General features: G+C 53.2%; 1 protein-coding gene across 2 annotated transcripts in view; it reads right to left on the bottom strand.

Moving 5' to 3' along the window:
• FAM3D (FAM3 metabolism regulating signaling molecule D) overlaps positions 1-19,732 on the bottom strand; it is a 47,358-nt gene that overhangs the window by 19,158 nt on the left and 8,468 nt on the right. For both annotated transcript variants that reach the window (XM_032458177.1, XM_006184840.3), the window contains exons 3-9: positions 18,664-18,771; positions 15,006-15,026; positions 11,264-11,384; positions 9,883-9,941; positions 6,863-6,913; positions 3,214-3,298; positions 1,892-2,018 (exon numbers count right to left, since the gene is read on the bottom strand). In XM_032458177.1, coding sequence (XP_032314068.1) covers positions 1,892-2,018; positions 3,214-3,298; positions 6,863-6,913; positions 9,883-9,941; positions 11,264-11,384; positions 15,006-15,026; positions 18,664-18,771 — 572 coding nt within the window. The remainder of the gene's footprint in view (positions 1-1,891; positions 2,019-3,213; positions 3,299-6,862; positions 6,914-9,882; positions 9,942-11,263; positions 11,385-15,005; positions 15,027-18,663; positions 18,772-19,732) is intronic.

Below are 19,732 nucleotides of genomic sequence, written 5' to 3'. Positions count from 1 at the left end.
AATGTAAGTGGCAAAATCTGCTGCTGGAATAATTGTGGCTAACCCTTAGGCAGAAAAAATAAATTCTAGATGCTGCTTCTCTCAAACCCAGTTTCCCACGTGTGGGAACAAAAGACAGGATGGTTTTAATCACGTTGTGGCCTTTGGGTCATTTTCGGGTGATGGGTTGCAGCCAGCAGATCATAGGAATCAGGTAGAAGGTGGTGCTGACTTTCCTCTACTCACGTGCTCCCTCTTTGCCATCTTGGCTCTGTTCATGGGTCTGGAAACTGCACTTTGAGGAAGAACAGTGCCTGCGCTGCCAGTGCGGCCTCAGGCCTCTTCCTGGAGAAAGCTGTCCCCTGGCCCTGTGCCTCCGTCTTCCACCCAGAGAGGGTCCTCTCCTTTCCTCCTCTAGTGCAAACTAGTCCTTATTTTTTAAAAGTAATTTCTAATTACCTGAAGACATTGTCTTGGAAACACCCACCTACAAACTAGGCCAACATTTTCCAGACAAGGCAATAACCCTTGCAGCCCACCGTGGCCCCCGCCCCTGGAGTTCTGCACGAGGCTCCCTCCTGCTGTCCCGCTCTGTCTCCCACAGCCCCTCCTGCCCAGGCTGCGCTGTCTCTGGTCTGATTATTGCAGTGGCCTCCTCCCTGCCTCCTGCCTCCTGCCCCATGCCCTCCCAGTGCTCTCCATGCACAGCCAGGGACTCTGTTCTAAAGTAGGATGACAGGAGATCTTAGGGGAGGCTGCAGACCTGGGTGAGAAATGCATCATATCACTGAGTAAGCTAGTTACAGCTTCTCCAAGACTCTGGGCCCTTGTCTGTGAGCTGGGCCGGATAATCAGCATACCAACTCACTGTGGGTGTTAAATAGGACCCTGCACATAACTCTCCCCACTGTGCCTGCACACAGCAAGCACTTGCTGAATACTAGTCTTTCTTGTTATGAATCTGATCTTGTCACTCTCCCACTTAAGCTGGCCATGGCTCTCCATTGCCTTCAGGACAGAGTCTACTTTCCTAAGTGGTCCTATGTGTCAGAATCATTGACCCTTAGCTCCTCGTCTTGGATCTGGGCAGAGCTGAATATTCTAACCAGCAGAGACTGGCCCACTTCATGCTGGGGAGGCCTGGCCAGTTCTCCTGGGTTTTGGAATTGCTCTGAGCTGGGGATGCAGAGGTGGGGACTGCTCTGCACAGGAGGAGAAGGCGTAGCATTTCCTGGGGGGGGGTCCCCCAACCCCCCACTGACTCCCGCTTCCTCCTGTGGGCGCCCCTCCAGCCCCGCCTACGGGTGCCTCCCGGATGCCCTCTGCTCAGGCCACCCCTGGGGACCATGGAGCCCCACATCAGGGACCCCTCCTGACTCCTTCCACATACTCAAGGGGGCTCTCCTGTGTCCTCATCTTGGTGCAACTTCACCCTCTCCACAGGGAGCTTAGAGGAGAACCTGGGGCTCCCTGGTCCAAACCTGCCCCTTTATGCAGGGGAGGAGGGCTCGCAGCTGGGACCAGAAGCCAGGCACCCCACTCCCTGCCCTGGACTCCCCTCCCCCATCACATGAGCTTCGCCCCTACGTTCCTTTCCCTCCCCTCCATGCTGTAATTTCCTTTCATCCTTCTTTTCTGCTTTTCCTTCTCCTTTGTGGTACTTGTCCATGTATCTGTGTATTTATATATGACCCACCTCCTTACACAATGGTCAAGGCTGTTTCCTGCTTGGGGAATCAGCCAGTGGGGCCACCCTGACCTCTGGCGTGGGTGACAGCTGAGTGGCCCTCCCCACACTGCCCTATGTGTCCTTCCAAGCCACCCCAGTCCATGTCTGTCCATCCCTGGCATCATTTCCCCCGCATTCCCCACCCCCCACCTCCCTGGGATGGGGAGGCTGCCAGGAACTCACCTCCTCAAAGGGGCTTTTGCTCTTAAGGCCTTTGGCCCCTAAGAAGACCCAGCTGTCCCGGAAGCCCAGTTGCTTTGCATAGGAACTGCCCAAGTTGGAGAGGAGCTTCCTGATTTCATCATTCATCCTGCAGGGAGGGGACCAGAGAGGATGGCTTGGTGAGGATGGCAGATGGGGGAGCGTTTCCAGCACTTGCCCCCTCCCCACTGTAGGCCCCCGACTGTGGGAACAAAGGAACGAGCCTTGGGCCAGAATGGTAAACAAGTTATAAAAAGCTGCAGACTCAGAGGTGAGAAGGCTGGTTAGCTGAGGATGGGTAAGATCCCCAGAGCGGGGCAACCCAAGACAGGCACAGCCGCCTGAGTCCAGGAAGAATGTTGTAAAGCAGCCGTTTCTCATACATTCCGCCCTGATAAGCTGTAAGGCTCGCTGGTGCCAACACGAACATGATTTATCAAAACATAAAGGGTCTTCTGACCTTGAGCCAGACGCTGCCTGTTAACCACTTCCCTTGTCATTCATCTTTGCTACATAAGACTGTGCAACTTAATAAAGCTTCAGAATAGCCATCAGCTCTCTCAGCATACGGTGTGTATGTGTACATGGTATCGCGACACCAACACCCCCAGCCTCCAGTGTGTGCGGCAGCCTCACCCAGCTCGGGAGGAACAGGGTAGAGTGGCCAGGGCGCCTCTCCCAAGCCACTCGGAGGGCTGGAGAGGTGTTCAAGCGTTCTGCTTCTGTTTACAAATATAATACACGTTCATTGGGAAAATACGGAATTTCACAAAGTAACTAAAAATTACCTATGGTCTCAACCCCCCTCCCCGATTAATCATTGTAAAATTTTAATATACATCCTTCATGTCACTTCCTTCATGTCCCACGTACACTGTGGGATAATTCTGTCTCTTTCATAACTTGCTTTTTTTTTTTAACTAAAGGGTGAACATTCTTCCTTGTCCTTAAATATTTTCTATGTCATCATTTTGATGCCGCATAGCCTCTTTTATGTGTATGTAGTAATACGTGCTATGTCGTAGAGGAGAGAGGGGAGAGAGGGGAGAGAGGGGAGCCATAGGTCATAATTTCTGCAACTAGTTGGCTATTATTGGACAGGGAGAGTGTGTCCAGTTTCTCCCTGTTGTAACCATGGCTGTGATGAACCCCTCAGAACATCTCTGTGCGCGTGTCTGGTTATTTCCTCAGGAGAAGGTGCCAGAAGCTGGAGCCGGCAGGGACAGCAGGGAAAGGGCTCTCAGTTAGGAAGTGTGTTTGATTCGCTTCTCCCCATGGCCTGGCAGGCGGAGGTTCCCACTTACTTGGTCCCCGGGTCGTCGTAGGAGGCCACCAGCACCAGTGTGCCATCTGGGATTTCTTTAAGGAATTTCACCAGGAGGTTAGGATCTGGGGGAGGAAGGAAAAATGGGGAGGCTGGTCATTTAGGGGAAAAACGGCTGGTCGTTCTCATCCTCTCCTGCTGCGCTAGTGGCCCAGGAACGCCTGGGCAACCTGACACTGTGCTCCGTCTGCACAGAGGGAGGGCACCCTCCTTCAGCCAGTGTGGGGTGGGTTCTGGAATCTGGCAGTTCCCCCAGGCAGTTCTGAAGTGCAGTCTAAGGACCCTGGGGGCATACCCTTCCAGGGGACCGAGCACAATCCTCTCTCAGGAGCTCTGGGCTCTTTGCGCAGTGCCCACTGCCCGCTTCTACTCTGCTTAAGATGTACCCAGCTCGTCTGAGCTGACTTTAGAGGGTGTACCCCTGGCCAACTCGGGTCACTGAGAGAGAACACTGGGCTCCTGTAACTCTCCAGCTTACAGCAAGGAGCAAGGCATCCTTTGAATCTCTAATGCCTGCCTGCACTCGCGAGATCTCTGCGTTTAACAGAGAGCAGGTGTGGCCGCTACACCTGAGGAGGCAACAGCACGCAGCTCGCTTCAACGACACTGATTTTTTTTTCCATTGTGCTTATTTTTATGGTCACCTTCCCTGCATAAAAAATGACAATGGCTTTCGACTTAGGGCAGTGATAAATTTTTCCTTAACATAAATTTATTTAGGTTAAAAAGAAGTGAGTGAGTCACGTAAAGGATCATACTAACAATGCAGATGGTGCTCTGGGTAGGCCGTGACTTGTACAGAGGGCTCTCGCACGGCAGAGGAAGTACTGGGCCAGACTGGCCTCGTGGGCAAAGTAGGGGCTACATCTGTCAAGCAAAGATGATTAACAGCCCTGCTCAGAGCATTTTTGTAAAGATCAAACGTAATGATGACTTCTGGGCTTACAGTAAGTGCATTATAGTAGAATTACAATTATTAGAAGGACTGGCTACATAATTTTCAGGGCCCAGTGCAAAATGAAAATGTATGCCTTTTGTTAAGAAACTATTAATAATTTCAAGACGGCGAAGGCAGAGCATCCAACCAGTTTCTTCTAAGCAAGTGGCCCTCTGTGACTACCCTGCCCACTGGCTGCAGGCCCACGAAGCTGCCCTGGGTCTTATTATTTTGTGGGATCCCCTGCACGTAAGGGAAGAATCAGTCCCCCAAGCAAAGCCAGCCGCCAGCCTGTAGGGGTCCAGCCAGTGACCACGGCGGCTGTTAGGGAAATGGCCCTTGAGCTCTTGAGACACAAAGTGGGAGCTCGGAAAGTACCGTTACTTTGTTTGAACTGTCAGCAGATTCTGAGATCTGGCTCTGGTCTGGGAAGCACACTGGATGTTGAGAAAAATGAAGGGTGCCTTCCATTAATTATCACCTCACTTTAAAAAGTCATCATTTTCTTTTGTCTCCCATGGGAAGAGCCGACTTATTCTCAAAATGCTTCTGTTTCTGGTTCCCTATCAGCTGTGGTTATGTCCGAGTTCATAATAAAGTATTATAAAACTTGGTTTCATCTCTTAATTTTTTTCCTTTTCATTTGGATGATGAGCTCCTTGCTTCTGAATCACACGAATGGAGTGAGGGGAGGAAGGAAGGGAAGGTAGTCGGAGACTAAATGAGCTTCCCTGGGCTCCTTCGCCAGCCAGGCGGGGCTCCTCCCCCGACTCCTGCAGGTTATCACTGAATTCTCAGGTCCATCTTAACCAAGTGGACACATGGTTACCTCCATTTTATAGATGATGAAACTGAGGTTCAAAAGGTGTCACCTGCCTCAGGTCACACAGCCTGGTGTCTCTGACTCCAGAGACTGGACCTTTTTCATAACCTGGCCCCAGGCCACACCAGACATCTGCAGGGTCCTGGACAGAGAACAAATGATGACCCATGGCCTGCTCCACTCTCTTCTCACCTGTCCCCGGCTTTGTCCTTCTGCTGGGGGCTGTGCCTGCCTGCACGTGGACACCCCAGCTTTCCCGTCCAAGCTCTGTCCATCCCACCCTCCCCTCCAGCTGCGGCCACCCTCTGGCCTTCCCTTGGTCTTATGGGTGTGTCTGCAGCATGGGGGGCACACCTGGAAGAGGTCTGTGTGGGCCCTGATGCAGGCTCCAGATTGGCACACCCTCTGGCCCTGCAGACCCTGTCTGTGAGGTGGGACTCGGCAGGAAGATGACCATCGTGGGAAGCCCTGAGCCCAGGACTGGATCCCAGCTCCTATCTCTAAGGTGCTGCCACAGATTACCTTCCAAACACCCCCCAGCTGGGACTTCCAGGCAGCAGATTCCCATTTCCCACATTTCAGCCCCCCTCCTTTGTTTGCAAAGCCAAGAGGGCTTCCTCCTTTCTGTTGCCTGGTGATTTCTCCCCTCTTGGGCTCACAGGTTCAGGTGGGTGCAGCAAGGTAGATTTTCCTTGGAGATGGAGGCAAGGATGGGAGATTCAGGACAGAAGAAGCCAGCCGATTGGCAGCAGCAGGGTCCTTCCACTCTCTGGGGAGCTTCCCGGGTGAGTGGTCTTATGCTTGAGACCCTTGATGCCCGAGCCCAGAGCTGGCCCTGTGATTGCAGAGATATGGGAGGGAAACTGAGTCGAGCTGTGCTCTGAGAAGCAGGCTGAGCTCAGTTCATCTCTTCTGATGGAAGCCAGTCCTTACAGGGCCCAGAGCCCTGCTGTCTGCAAAGGGCAGCCCTGCTGCTTTTTCACTCCATGCTGAGGCTCCTGTGTCAAGGGAGGCTGGGTTGCCAGCTTCCACCACCACCTCATCTTCCAGCTGAGTCCCACCTCACAGATAGTGTCTGCAGGGCCAGAGGGTGTGCTGGCAACCCAGCCTCTCTTCACATTTTGGGAAGATGTCTCTCAAGGACAGTGACTTCCTAAGGGGTGTCCATGTGCACAGAGAAACTCAGAAAGCATGTCTGTGCAGATAGAAGACAAGACGACTGCAGAAACATGGAGAGAGCTTGGAGCCTCTGAGTTGTCCTTTCTGGGCCTTGGGAGACCTTGTTCTGTCCTTGGGCCTGATAGGGACACTGTGGCCTTAAAATAATATATCCTTTACCTAGCAGAGCAAACTGGGCCATATTCCCTTGTCCTTAGCATTTCAGTGCACACATGCCTGGTCTTAGACTGCCAGCACCAGCATTTCTTTGCTCGAAGGTCTGCTCTGGGCCTCCAGATGCTCCTTTGCACCCTAGAGCAGGCCAGAGCATGGGAAGAGCCAAGGAATTAGGGGTAGGATCACCCCGGCTCCCTTGCCCCTTGGGGATGCCTCTGAGGCTTGTGCTTGACATTGGCTCTCAAGTTCCAATTGCCCGCAGTGTTTAATGGCTTGATAACGCTCTGCACTGGCCGCCTTCCTTTCCCTCGCACTCCCCGACTCCCTACTGACACTCTCTGAGATCAGCTCCTCCCACATAAAACATCACACTTTAATCCTTGTCTCGGCATCTGCGGCATCTGCGTGGGGGAGAGCCCACTGACAGCAGCAAAGGCCGCAGGCTGACCCTCCAGCCCCATCACGCCAGGAGCTCTCTTGCCAGAGGAAGGAGCTCAGCCCCGCCTCAACTTCGGTGCCAGCAAAGGTGCCTACCTCCAGAGTACATGTCGAAACTTCCGTGTCTCAGCACTGTTCCCTTGGTTCCTATAAGGGACAAGAAAGCAGAGCTATTATTTGCTGTGATGTGTCATTTTGCAAAAAATGGCTACTCTTTAGTCTAAGGTCTAAAAATAGAATAATAGTGGAATAAAAGTAGATCCTGTAGAAAGCAGGCAGGACTAAATTAACCAATAACCCCTGGGCTGAACTGAGGGGTACAAATATGTAATGGTTGGGGGTCACTGGAGTCAAATGGAATCCAACCAGTCTGGGTTTGTGTTCGACCTTCCTGCTTCCTAACACATGATTTAGCATTTGACCTCAATTTCTGCATCTGTACAATGGGCTGTGGGAACTAAATGAGATGTATTTAAAGTGGTAAGCATGCAAGATAAATTTTAGCTGCCAAATAGTAACTAAAAAAACTACAATCATCATTATTCTCACCCAAGTAGGAAATATGCAATTTGAGTCCTTCAGCTCTTGAAGGCAAGAGGATCTGCAGTGGGCTGAGGTATATTCAGTGTCCTGTGTCCAGTAATCTGGATTGCGTTTGTGGGTTTTGTGAAGTGTTCAAATCCTACCTGGAGAGAGGTGTTCTGGAAGAAAGTCGCAGTTCTCACTCTTGGCCACTAGATGGGGGTGTTGCAGAGGGGATGACAGCTCAATTTTCGCCGTCACTCCCTCCCTCCCCCCAATTAAGTTCGTGGATTTCTGAAGAGGGTGGCGACAGGCACCTGGGTAGTGGCAGCTCTCTGGCCCTCTGGCTGGGTAGAGGTGGGCTCACACTGCAGCCCCTCTCCCTCTCTGATTTGGAGCTGCTAGTGTCCAAGACCCTCCAGGTACTTCACCTGGAGCTCGCAGAAGAGCGTGAAACTGCTTTCGTGATTGTGTGCATTTGTGGATTTTTCTGTAACTAAGGAGAGGTGTAGTTTGAACATTTCTCGAAGGAATCTGTGCCATCTAAAAGGTTGAGAACCACCACCTTCAGCAGTCTTTCGGTTGCTCTGCTCGGAGGCCCTGAGAGTGACTTGTTAGACTTCCCATGGTGGGCATGCAGGGGGCACTGCACACATGCTTGGAGGCTCTTCTAGTCTAGAGAGGTCATCTTGCCGGGTGATGAAGACCTGGAGTCGGCCAGATCCTGGTTCACATCTAGATGATTCTATTGGGTATGTATTCTGGGCAAGTTGCTCAGCCTCTCCGAGCCTTCGTTTCTTACGTGGAGAACGAGGACACAGAGCATAGCTCCCCTCTAGCATCGTGATGAGGCTCAGTGAAACCGCACACAGTAAATGCTCCATAAATGTGAGCTCTTAGTGTTATCAGTGGTTGTTTTTTACCTTTGGGCTTTATGAGGGATGGAGAAGGAGGCCCCTGTCTGAGCCCGTCTCATCAGAGAATATTCAGAGGTTTTCTCCTGCGATGGCCCATTTTGGGGAAGGGAAGCCCAGCAGGTTTCAGCCAGGTCAGCTGTGGCTGGAGCCCCTTCCTGCCCTCCTTCCGGCTGTGGGGATGGGTGGACACTGGGTGGGACAATCGATGTAAGTAGAGGCTGCTGAAGTCTTCTGGGTCTGCCATGCCCGGAGGGTGCGGGAGACTGTCTGTGCTGCCTGCATGCCTTCCATACAGGAGGGGGCTGTCAGTGGACTGAGTCTGGCTTCCCTCTCCTTCTCAAGACTTTGGAGGAGGAGCAGCCCCCCTTCAGCTTCCTGCCTTTCCTGGCCCACAACTTTCCTGGGCTCCCCGGAAGTCAGCCAGGGTTGCCCTCTGACCCCTTCAGGCAAGGCTCCCCCTTTGTTCCAGCCTTTGACCTCTCCCCTGACCCAGCAGGATTTCCTGACAGGGGTAAAGGGCTCCTCTAGGAGCAAAGGTCAGGGTTCTAATCCTGCCCTGTCACTGCCTAAGTGTGGTCACGTGGTCCTGCGCTGCACAAGCTTGACCTCTTCCCTCCTGAGCAACCACTGTGTCCTTTTCCCATCTGCCCTGAACTTTGTCCCAAGAAGTGGTTCCTGGATCCAGGGAAATGGCCCTTGTTCCCCATCTAAGAGCAGAAGGTAGACAGGAGGGGCTTGGCTGGGTGGGGCCAGACCAACTGGTCCTTACTCGGCCCCTGTAACCCACCCCCTCCTGAAACGTGTCTGTTTCAGGCTTGGCCTGCAGTTGGCTTCCTGTTCATCACCTGCTGGAGATGCAGGGTCAGTGAGACTGTGGGCCTCCCCAGGGTGTCCTTGCTTCCAGCCTCCCTACTCCAAACTGGAAGGAGGTTTCTGGAAGGCAGGGCTGGGCCCTCAGGACCTGTTCAAAGCCTTTCTGAGGGTCCCTATTCCCCTCTTTGCCTCAGGTCCACACTTCCTCTGGCCCTGCTGGCCTTCCCAGCCTCACCTCTCACCACTGCCTGCTTCCCTGCTGCAGCCAGAGAGACCCTGTGCGGACCCCAAACCCCTTTCCTCCCTCCTCCCTGAGCAGTGTTGCCCCTGCCTGGAAGGAGCCTCCCTCATTTCACTCCTGGTCACCCTCTACTAGCCTTTAGGCCTCAGCTGACCATCACCTCCTGGAAGCCTCCCCGAGGACCCAGCTCTGTGTCCCGCTCCCAGTGCTGTTTCCTTCTCCTCCACATATGCTCACACACTGTGATTCTTTGTGAACTGCATGGGTGTTGTGGAGCCAGGATCTGTCCTTCTAATTCACAGCTGACACCCAGAGCCCCATACAGGGCCTGACCCACAGTAGCTGCCGTCGGTATTGTTGAATGAATGCATGAAGGGGTGCATTCAGCTTGTAGTCTCACATTGTCCCCTATGGTTTCATGTGTGTTGGTTTAAGCTGGGATGGCCTTGCAGGTGGGGTCATGATTCGTAGGAGAAGGTGCCTGTGATTCCTGGGATAGGTGCACAGGCAGGTGACTGGCCAAGGCTGTGGGGAGGACTGGGTCTTTTAGACCTTTTGTCCCCACAGGCCAGCCAGGCTTTAGAGCATGGTGGGGACCAGCTGGGGGTGGGTCAGGAACTCACCGTTCACCAGGGCAATGTTCAGACCTCTGCCCACATTGTTTTTCACGGGACTCATGATCCTGAAGCAGAAGAGGAAAAACAAAATACAACAGTTGGTCCCGAGTGTGGAATGAATACTGTTTGAGACGCTGGAACTCCGAGAAGGCCCACGTGGTGTGATGCAGAAGCATCAGGAAACATACGGAATAATCTGGGCCATCTGTTTTCTCCTGGGAGAGAGCGCTGGGCTGGATTCTCTCATGGCAGGTTTGGACCAGAACAGTCTGCTCAGGAAAGAGGGAGGGTCCCTGTCTAGGGTTCTGAGGTGTTGGAGGTGGGGCCAGCCCACCTCCTCAGGATGTGAGGAGGGCAGAGTCCAGAAAGTTGCTGCCCTGGCAGTGTCTGGGATCCCCACGTGGAGCCCAGCTGTGTTCCTGCTGCTCAGCATCTGTACCCCTGTCCTCTGGTGTCCTTGGCAAAACCGTCCTTCTCTCTCTCAGGCCAGGATAGTCAGAGTATCCTGTGCCCCTGGTCACAGATTGGGCCAGTGTGGTCATGTGACCCAGGCCAGCCAATGAGCTCCTGTCTCGGGATTTCTGCAGGGTTAATTCAGATGGGAAAGCTCTCTTTCCATTGGGTACTAGACTGGGTGATCATGTCAGCTGAGCTGGTGGCCTCCCTCTGTCACCACATGAAGTCCATTTTTAGCAGAGAAAACCAAAACTAATGACAGAGAAAAGCAGAGCTGAAGATGGTCTGAGAGGGAGCCCTGATGATATGCTTTGAACCCCTGGATTCAGCCACTCCTGAAGCCCACTGCCTCTGGCCTTTTGGTATGTGAACCAATAAGTTCCTTGTATTGCCCAAGTGGGTTGGAGCTAGGTTCAGAATCTGGATTAAAACACCTGTCTTTGGCTTCTTTTTTAGGATGAACTTGCTGTTCCAGGGCCTTTACTGCCCAGAAAGACTGGTATGCAGTCTTTCGCCTGTACCTGGGTAGAAGCCCTGGGACCTGCTGCATCTCGGCTATGATGCCTGGATCTTGATCTCGAACACTCCCCAAAGGCACCCCCCCTCATAGGAAGCCCAGCAGCTTGGCTGTCAGACAGACCTGAGTTCAAATTCTGGGTAATGCTGTCTGTGCCTCAGTATCCTCATCTTTACAAAAGGGAAAATTATCGCTCAGCCTCTGGGAGTGCTGGGGGCATGAGGGAGATGAGGCTGTAACGTATCTAGCAAGGTGCTGGCAGACTCCCAAGGTGTTAGCCTTATTGTTTTTTGTGACTCACCCACCCAGAGTAAAAGGAAGCCTGTGGAAGGTGTAGGCTGTTCTCAGGGTCTGCCCTATGGCCCCGAACTTGCTAATGAATGAATGAAAGAAAAGAAAAGACTGGAATCTTACGTTTGGCCTTCAAAGCACATGGAGGGGCCCACGACGTTGGCGGCCCCGCTGCTGATTTTAAATGCAAAGAAGTTGGCTGAGCAGGATTTGCTGAGTCCACACTTGGTCTTCACTACGATCGCTGTGGAGGGAATGAAACAGCTTTGGTGGAAGCAGCTTGGAAAGGGGCCCTGGAGGAGGAGGGGGCAGAGCCAGGGGCAGGCTCAGGGCCCAGCTCAGGGGCCTCCTCCTGGAGACACCTTCCCTGACCACCTTAGTCTGCCGATTTACTCCTTTCTGGGCTCCCGCAGTGCCTCAAACAACCCCATCAAAGACATGGAACACTCGCTGTGTGTCTGCCCACCCAGAATTCATTTTCAGGTTTCCCACCACAGCCGTGGCACCGGCTCCATGCAGGCCCTGGGTAACCGTGTGCGGAAGAGGGAGTGGTGGTGAATGACCAGTTGCTGTGATTAAGGGATTCTCTTGAGAACTTTCTCCTGGGACAGGGCAGCCTTTTGAGCTCACAGAAGCCCCTGTTGACAAGCTCCTGGGGGACTAGCATGGCAGGCGGGAGCAGCTCTCATTGGCTGGGTTCCCTTGGGCAAGTCTTCAGCCTCCTTGCACATCAGTTTGCCTCATCCACGAAATTGGCTAACGATGGGGCCTCCCTCACTGGGTTCTCGTGAGGGATAAATGAGTGCAGGTGAATGCTCAGTACATGCTAGCTATTCTTCTTATCACTCATTTACTGAGCATCTACTCTAGGCTGGACCCTGGGATTCAACCAGGCAGTCGGTTCTGGAATCTCCCACTCAGTTCCTGGAACCCACTGAACACTCAACATGTGGCACCTCTGATTACTGTGGTTGCTGTTAAGATCTGTGTCTTTTCCGTGTGGCCCTCCCCAGGCAAACCCAGGAGCCTGTGAACCACGGGAGAGGCAGATGGGCCCCAAGCACAGCCACTGAGATGTCACTTGTGCTTTCAGGCTGGCAGGTTCTAATTTGTATTAATGTGTGTTTTGTAACACCACCTGACAGTGAGGAAGGTGCCATGAGGGAGGACTGGGTAAACAGGGAATTAGAGAACGTTCATCTGCAAAGGGAGAGCGGTGGTGGGGCCGCCTCGCTCTCCTCCAGTCCCCGTGCCAGGTGTCTGGCGGAGCTGTGTCAGCGCGTGCTGCGAGCAAACCCACAGGCTTCCTAATAGAAGCTGGCGCACGCCAGGGGCTTGCTGTGCGCTGGGCACTGTGGCAAGCACTTTATTATCTTGTTAAATCATCCCAATAACTCCTGTGCCTGGCACATAGTAGGCCCTCAATAAATCTTCATTGGATGGACACGTAGTGCGTTTGGGTGGGGCTGAGCCCGAGCTGGGAGGGACGATGTGGTCAGGGTGATTAGCGTCTCCAGGGCTCTCGCCAGGCTAGAGGGAGCTTACGTGTGAATCAGGAAGAAGCACCCCTCTGGGGCCCACAGCCCACTCACGCCAGGCCCGATGAGCCTGCGGCGCCTCTGAGTAGGCGAAGGCGCGCCTTCCTAGGAGTGGCTGTGGCCCACACCCGGGCACTCTGCTGGATTGTGGATCCCTGGGGGAGGGGGCAGTCCCGATGATCTGAATGCCTATCCCAGGCTTTCAGCCCTCACCCCCGAGTTTCAGCAGACCTGCCTGATGGGTGTAACCAGAGCTCCACCCAGGACATGAATCCCCAGGGTGAAGCCAGGCGGAGACACCCCTGAGGGCTCTGGGGAGAGGCCTGGAGCTGCGGACCCGACTCCCCGCAAAGGGGCTAGTTGCGGGTGAGGCTGGGAGGGGTCCACTTCTCCTGAGAGCCTTGGGGCACCACCCCGTCCACCTGCCCCCTCACAGAGAGGCCAGAGGTTCTCGTCTGTGCCAGAGGGCTTGTTCCAGACCTCAGGGACCAGCCTAGAGTTTGCTCAGAGTCCGATCAACTGTAGCTGAATCTGATAAACCTGATGTCAACAGGCTGGCTTAGCAGGCTTTTCCTGAATTGATTTTCTGACCATCCACCCTTCACAGCCAAACTACTGGATGAAGGGGATGATGCCCGGGGTCTCAGTCACTGGGAGGCAGGGAATTTGCTGTGAGTTTGGGCTTCAGAGGCTTCCTCAGCTGTCCAAGCCCCCTGGGAACCCCAGTGCTGTTGCTCAGAGCCTGGAGCTGAGCACAGGAGGTGGGGTGCAGTCAGGGGACTTGGGACTTCAGTCATCTGCTTTGTGACTTGCTGGAAATCTCTCCCTCTAGCTTTGCCAACTATAAAATGAGGGGGTTGGTTTAGATCAGATTTGTCAAATAGGTTTCCTCTTAAATGTCCATGGATCTACCATTAAAGGCTTAATGATAAAGGCTTGAGGCTACCTGTGGGCTTGGAGGGAAAGAGTGCTGGGATTGATTGGTGATGTCTACTGAGGGAGCGGGCAAGGTAGGAGGCAGCAGGTGTGCTTGGATGAGCCATCCCCGGAGCAGGTGATGTCTGAGTATTTGTTCAGCACCAAGATGTTGTTGTGACACTCTGTGTCTACTTCAGATGGGACTCAGGAGGCTTCGGTGAGATGAGGTTGTAGGTATAGGATCAATGGTTTGTGTTGATGTGTACTTTTGTTTTTCTCTGTCTGCAATCCCGCAGTGTGTGGGGACTCCCATGCCCTTCTCAGTCAGGTAAAGTACCATTCCTGGAGCTGCAGCCCCCTTCAGTCACCACCACGTTGGGGTGGGGGGGGTACCTGGAAGTGTTGCCTTTTGTAAGGAGGTGTTGAGAGGGTGGGCTCTGGAATAGACAGGGAGGTTGACTCCCACCCCACCACTTACACCTGCATTGCCTTGGCCAAGAGTTTTTACCTCTCTGAGCCCAGATCCTCATCTATAAAGTAGGGATACTTACAGGACCTTCACAGGGTTGTGTGAGGATTGTGAGATGCCTATAAAATTCTGAATACAGCATCCGTCACATAGGCACTCAATCACTGTTATTATCATCATCATAGCTGTTCCTCCCTTCCACCTCTGCTGCACCTCCGGAGCTGAGGTCATCGCTGAAGCCCTGTTCAGATGAGTCAGCACTCCTGCCCTCCCAGTGCTCTGTCCACTCCCCACACTCACGTCCCTGATTCTACAGCCAAGGTCTCCACTGGAGCCCCAGCGTTCCTGCCCCTAGGCCTCTGCACAGGCCAGTCCCTTCTCCACAGACACAGCTAGAAAGCCACCTCCTCCCTAAGACCTTCCCTGACCCCATTCCATTGGAAGAAGGTGGCCCTCCTGAAGCCCAGAACACTTTGTCCCACCTCTCTTGGCACATATGGCCCTTCTGCCCCAGTAGACAATCAGCACCCCCTTCTCTTTGCCTCTGGGGGCCCCTGTAGGGCCCGCCATGGCCCTGATACTTTGGAGCAGGAGCCACGAGCCTACCCTGGGGTCGCTGCAATGATGACGATAAGTGCAGCCCCCACACTTGGGGGTCCCAGCTGCGTCAGGGAGGGAGTCAGAGAGGGGAGGCTGGGCAGGGAGCAGCCCAGACTACAGGGTGGGAAAGTGGGGAAGGGAGACAGCTGAGCCCTCCATATAAGTCTGAATGACTGAGAAGGGCCACAGGCTTGGGGGCTTCAGGAGGCACCATCAGGCCATGGCAAGAGAAAGCCGGGCAGACCCTGGAAAAGGAAGTTTTCTGGAACCCGCAAGACCGAGAGCACAGACTCTGGGACATCTCAGTCTAAGGGAAACAGGGGGCTGAGTAGACACTCACGGCTCTCCTTGTGGACTGAACCTGTTGGAGAGAAGATAGAATGTGGTTAGTGAGAAGGTGCTTTGGGCCCCCCTGCAGGCTGGAGGCTGGGGCTGGGGAGTGGGAAGAAGGGAACTCAGAGTGGTGTTGGCCTGGCCAAGCGGAGTCCCCGTCCTGCGGCAGGTGCTGAAAGGAGCTGAAGTGCCATCTAGTCTGGGAGTCCTCCCTCACTAGCCACTGCCGCATCTTCTCTCTCACACCCGTGTGCACACATGCACACATACACGTGCACACACACAAGCATGCACATACACTCACGTGCACACTCATGTACACATGCACACGCACACACACACACACACAGAGGACTCTCTCATGGTTAAAAAGAAGCAGGCCTCTGTTGTGAGACCCACTGGACTTTGAGCCTGACCATGTGTGACCATGTGTAACTGTGTGAGTTTTCTCCTCGGGGGTTCTGTCTCCAGACTGCACAGCAGAGGCTGTCACCACCCCCTTCACGGGCTGTGAAGAAGATCCAAGGGATATGATCCTGAGGGCTTAGCCCGGCGCCTGGAGCCCTGGCCTGGCCTCAGGGAAGAGCAGGCCTGTGGCTGTCACTGTTCAGCTGAGTCAAACGTCCCTTTCCTGACTCCCGTGGCACCGACTATCTGCACTGGGCTTCAGGTACATCCTCATATGGTATTTACACTGTGTGCTGCTTGTTTCTGTGGCTCTACGTCAGACCTCCTGCCATCCTGGCACTACGTCCTAGAGGGCAGGGTCCCCAGTGGACACGGAAATGCCGGTGGTCCCAGGGATGGGGAAACACCCACACCAACACACCTTCCATTTGGCCCTTAGGAGGCTGACCCCTACCCCTGCCTCTAAGGCCCCAGCAGTAGCACATGACCCAGGCTGGGCCAGTCATAATCTTATATTCCTCTTGGGACGGAGCCCTCCTCTGGGGTGACATGTGGTGCCTGGGGGAGAAGCAAGAGTCTTTCAGCTATGCTGGAAGATAAGCATCTGGAGAGCTGGGAGCCACCATGTCTACCTTGGAGAGAAGCTGCCAATAGAATGAGGTTAAGTAGCAATGAACAGAGTCCAGGGACAAAGACTGATTCTGGGGGTGCTGTGGGGGCCCCTCCATCCATATCTAAAGTCTGATGCTTTGGATGTTCTAATTACCTGCCTCAAAAGACATCCCATTTTGTTTAAACCACTTAGCGTTGGGTTTGTCACTCCCATTGAAAGAACCCCACCCAGTTTATCAGGTAAATCAGTTCTTTAATTGGCTCTCTTTCTTTGCCATGGACCCCTTTAGTGGTTTGGAAAAGCCTAAGAACTCCCCTTGGAATAAATTTATTCCCACTTCTCCAGAGACACTCAGCACTTCTATTCTGCCAGATAGCAAGTTATTAAATGCATAAAATAAAATAGATTAAAAAGGAAAATAACTGTGTATCAATAGAATAATAAAAACACTAAACAATGTTGTGTTATAGTAACACATATGGTTCTATATTAATGCACTAAATAATCAGGTGGTGGGGTATGCATCCAGGTCAGGAGCCCCTGAAGTAATGAGACTACCCCTTTCAGTGCCTGGACGGTAGTGGATTTTGATGGCTGCTTTTCCCACTGGTTGCATTTCCTGCCATTGTAGGCATTTTGCAAGACTCTGGATCATGTTAATGCACCTCCATTTTTCTATATTCTGTAATTAAATCTGTTTGTCTCCCCAACTCAGGCCATGAGCTGGGGCCACATGTTCCTTATTTTGGGGTCTTTGGGAGATAACACAGAGGAATCTCTTGATGATCATTGGTTGGTGGTGTTGATTTGCCAAACCCCAGGTAGTGGAGTTCTGAGAGGGAAACAACCCTCCTTCAAAGACTCCCCTCTCTCACTCCAAGCTGGGTCTCTCTCCTCTAGAGGACGCCCTTGAGCTCTACGCCTGCTCTAAGCCTCCTACATTGACCTGGACCTGTCTCCTTCAAGGCCAGCAGCACAGCCAAGTCCACATCTAGTCAACAAAAGCAGGGCCCTGGGCCCAGGAACATGGTGGCCATCACGTATAAATCATCCTGATCTTGGTGTGGGCCATACTTGACAAGAAGCAGATGAAGTAAGGGCTCTCTGAGATTCCACTGTGGGGAGTTTGCATGAAAGGCAGGGTGACAGGCTTCTCACTGCTGTGAAGCCATGAGCTTCCCTGGGCCACTACAAATTATTATGTTTGACTATGTCAGTGGAGGTGGTTCTTTGTCTTTAAGGAGGACAAATCCAGAGGGATAAATTCCTTCCCTTTCTCTCCTTCCTCTGGAAGGATTTGGATCTGGGAGATCTGGGTTCCCATTCATGTTCTGACATCTAAAAGGGACATTGGGCAACTTTCTTAATCTCCCTGAGCTTCTCTTTTACTCAGACCACACAGAAAACCACAACATGAGGTGATGCATGAGTCCAAGCAACAAACATACCATGAATCACCCCATGGGGCATTTGTGCAGATTAAATGGGACTATGCATGTAAAGCAACTAGCATCCATCAGCCATCCATCACCCATCCACCCAGCCATCATTCTTCCATCCATCATACTTCCATCCGTCCATCTATTCATCATCCTTCCATCCACCATCCATCTGTCATCCTTTAATCAGTCATCCATCCATCATCCTCCCATCCATCATCCTTTAATCCATCATCTATCCATCATCCATCCATCATCCTTCCATCCATCCTTTCTTCCTTCCTTCTATCCATCCATTATCCTTCCATCATTCTTCCATCCATTCATCCATCTATCCATCCATCATCCTTTAATCCATCATCTATCCATCCATCATTCATCCATCATCCATCCATTATCCTTCCATAATCCTTCTATCCATCATCCTTCCATCCATCTTCCATCCATTATCCTTCCATCCATCATCCAACCATCATCTATCCATCCATCCACTCATTCATCATCCATCTATCCATCTACCCATCATCCATTTTTCTTTCACTTTTCAAATGTTACATCTGCTCTGAGGTGCTAGAGAGATGGATGCACACAAGAAAAATCTCTTGCCTTCAGGAAGCCTGCATTCTAGGGGGTGGAGATAGGCAACAACCAAGTAAACAAACATAGACAACATAATGATGGGTGACGATGATGCTCTGAAGGAAACAGGCTGATGTGAGAGTGGCTGTAGTAGGAGGAGCAAGTGCAGGTATAGCTGGGGTGCTCAGGGAAGGCCTCTCTGAGGAGGTAACATTTGAGCAGAGGCCTGAAGGCTGAAAAAGGACCTGGCCACAGAGAGGTTGACATGAAGAGGGTTCCAAGCCAAGGGAACAGCAAGTGCAGGTGGAAGGCACTAAGGCAGTTTTCTCCCTCCCTCCTTCCTTTTTTTCTTCTTCCCTCTGTCCTTCCTTCTGGGTCGCATTTCCAAAATGGCCCTGGATTCAGGCACATGTTCTGGCCAGGGCCTTGGAACACTTCTCTGTTCCCCATGGGCTCCCCACCTTCCCGACAGCCTGAGGGTTTCCTCTCTCCCCTGGGATCCCAAAGGCAGGCCCCACCCCACCATGGTTGGCATCTCCTGGGTCACCCAGGGAAGGAGGAAGGGATAGATCCTTGGCCCCTAGCCCTGGTCCTTAGGCCTTTCCCCAGTAGGGAGCCCCACTCACCTATCCAGCGGGGCAGGCGGACATTTATCATGTTGGAGCTGATATAGCTGCGGACAAAGAACCAGCTGACGACCAGGACAGAGATGAGGGACAGGAGGCGCAGCAGACCTGCCGAGCAAGGAGATGCTGCCATGAGACCACAGCACCAGACCACACTGCAGGGCCATACAGCAAGACTACGTGTGAGTCCTTCCCCAGTCCCCTCAGGGAGACCACGTCCTGAGACCTCACGGTGTAGGTCCAGACCAAGCCCACACTGTGGACCGTGGCCTGCATGGCGAGACCAGTATGAATCCACTTGATGGGCAAATGGTGAGATCCTGCTGCAGGCTTACAGGGCAGCATTCCCCAAGTGGGGCCACTGGGAGGTGAAGTCAGAAATGCACCCTCCTGGGCTCCCACTTAGCCCTCCAGGGAGAATCTCTAGGGGGTGAGGCCTGGGAATCTGCACTCTTATCCAGCAGCCCGAGGGAGGCCTGAGAAGTGCAGCAGGAGAGCAGGGGGCAGGTGAGCCCTGGCACTGGAGGCAGGAAGGTCAGGGCAGCCAGCTGCTGCTGTGTGACTTCAGACAGGGGCTTGGCCCCTCTGAGCTGGAGTCCCTCAGTCACCGAGAGGACACAGTAATGCCCTTGGCACTCGGCCCATGGCTTGTCGGGAAGGTTGTTTTAGTCGTCAACACTAGACAGCCTCCAGGATGGCTTGGGGGTGGGAAAGCCACCACAAATAAGCACAATAAGTGCTCTGCAGGAACACACATGGCCTCGCAGCCAGATTGCTCCCCACTCCCCTCACGCATCACTGGGGGGCGACCCCACCCCGTGACAGACCCCCCTAGAGCCCCCTGTCCCACGCCCTTCCCTCACTCTTCCATGAGGGCTGAAGTGGGCGGCACTACCCCTCCCACCCCGAGGCCCTACTACCTTGGGAATCAAATCCAACCAACAGGCCAAGTTCCCTTGCTCCTTGCCTTCCCTCTTTCTCTCTGCTCACCCTGCTCCTCAGCCCTGAATTCAGCTGTGGGCTTGTGCTGGTCTCTAGCTATCTGGGGTCAGGAAGAAGGCCCCCCGGA

The sequence above is a fragment of the Camelus ferus genome, chromosome 17 (assembly GCF_009834535.1).
Source record: "Camelus ferus isolate YT-003-E chromosome 17, BCGSAC_Cfer_1.0, whole genome shotgun sequence".
NCBI lineage: Eukaryota > Metazoa > Chordata > Mammalia > Artiodactyla > Camelidae > Camelus > Camelus ferus.
The sequence above is the reverse complement of the archived record's forward strand: the minus strand, read 5'-3'. Positions and strand labels throughout refer to the sequence as shown.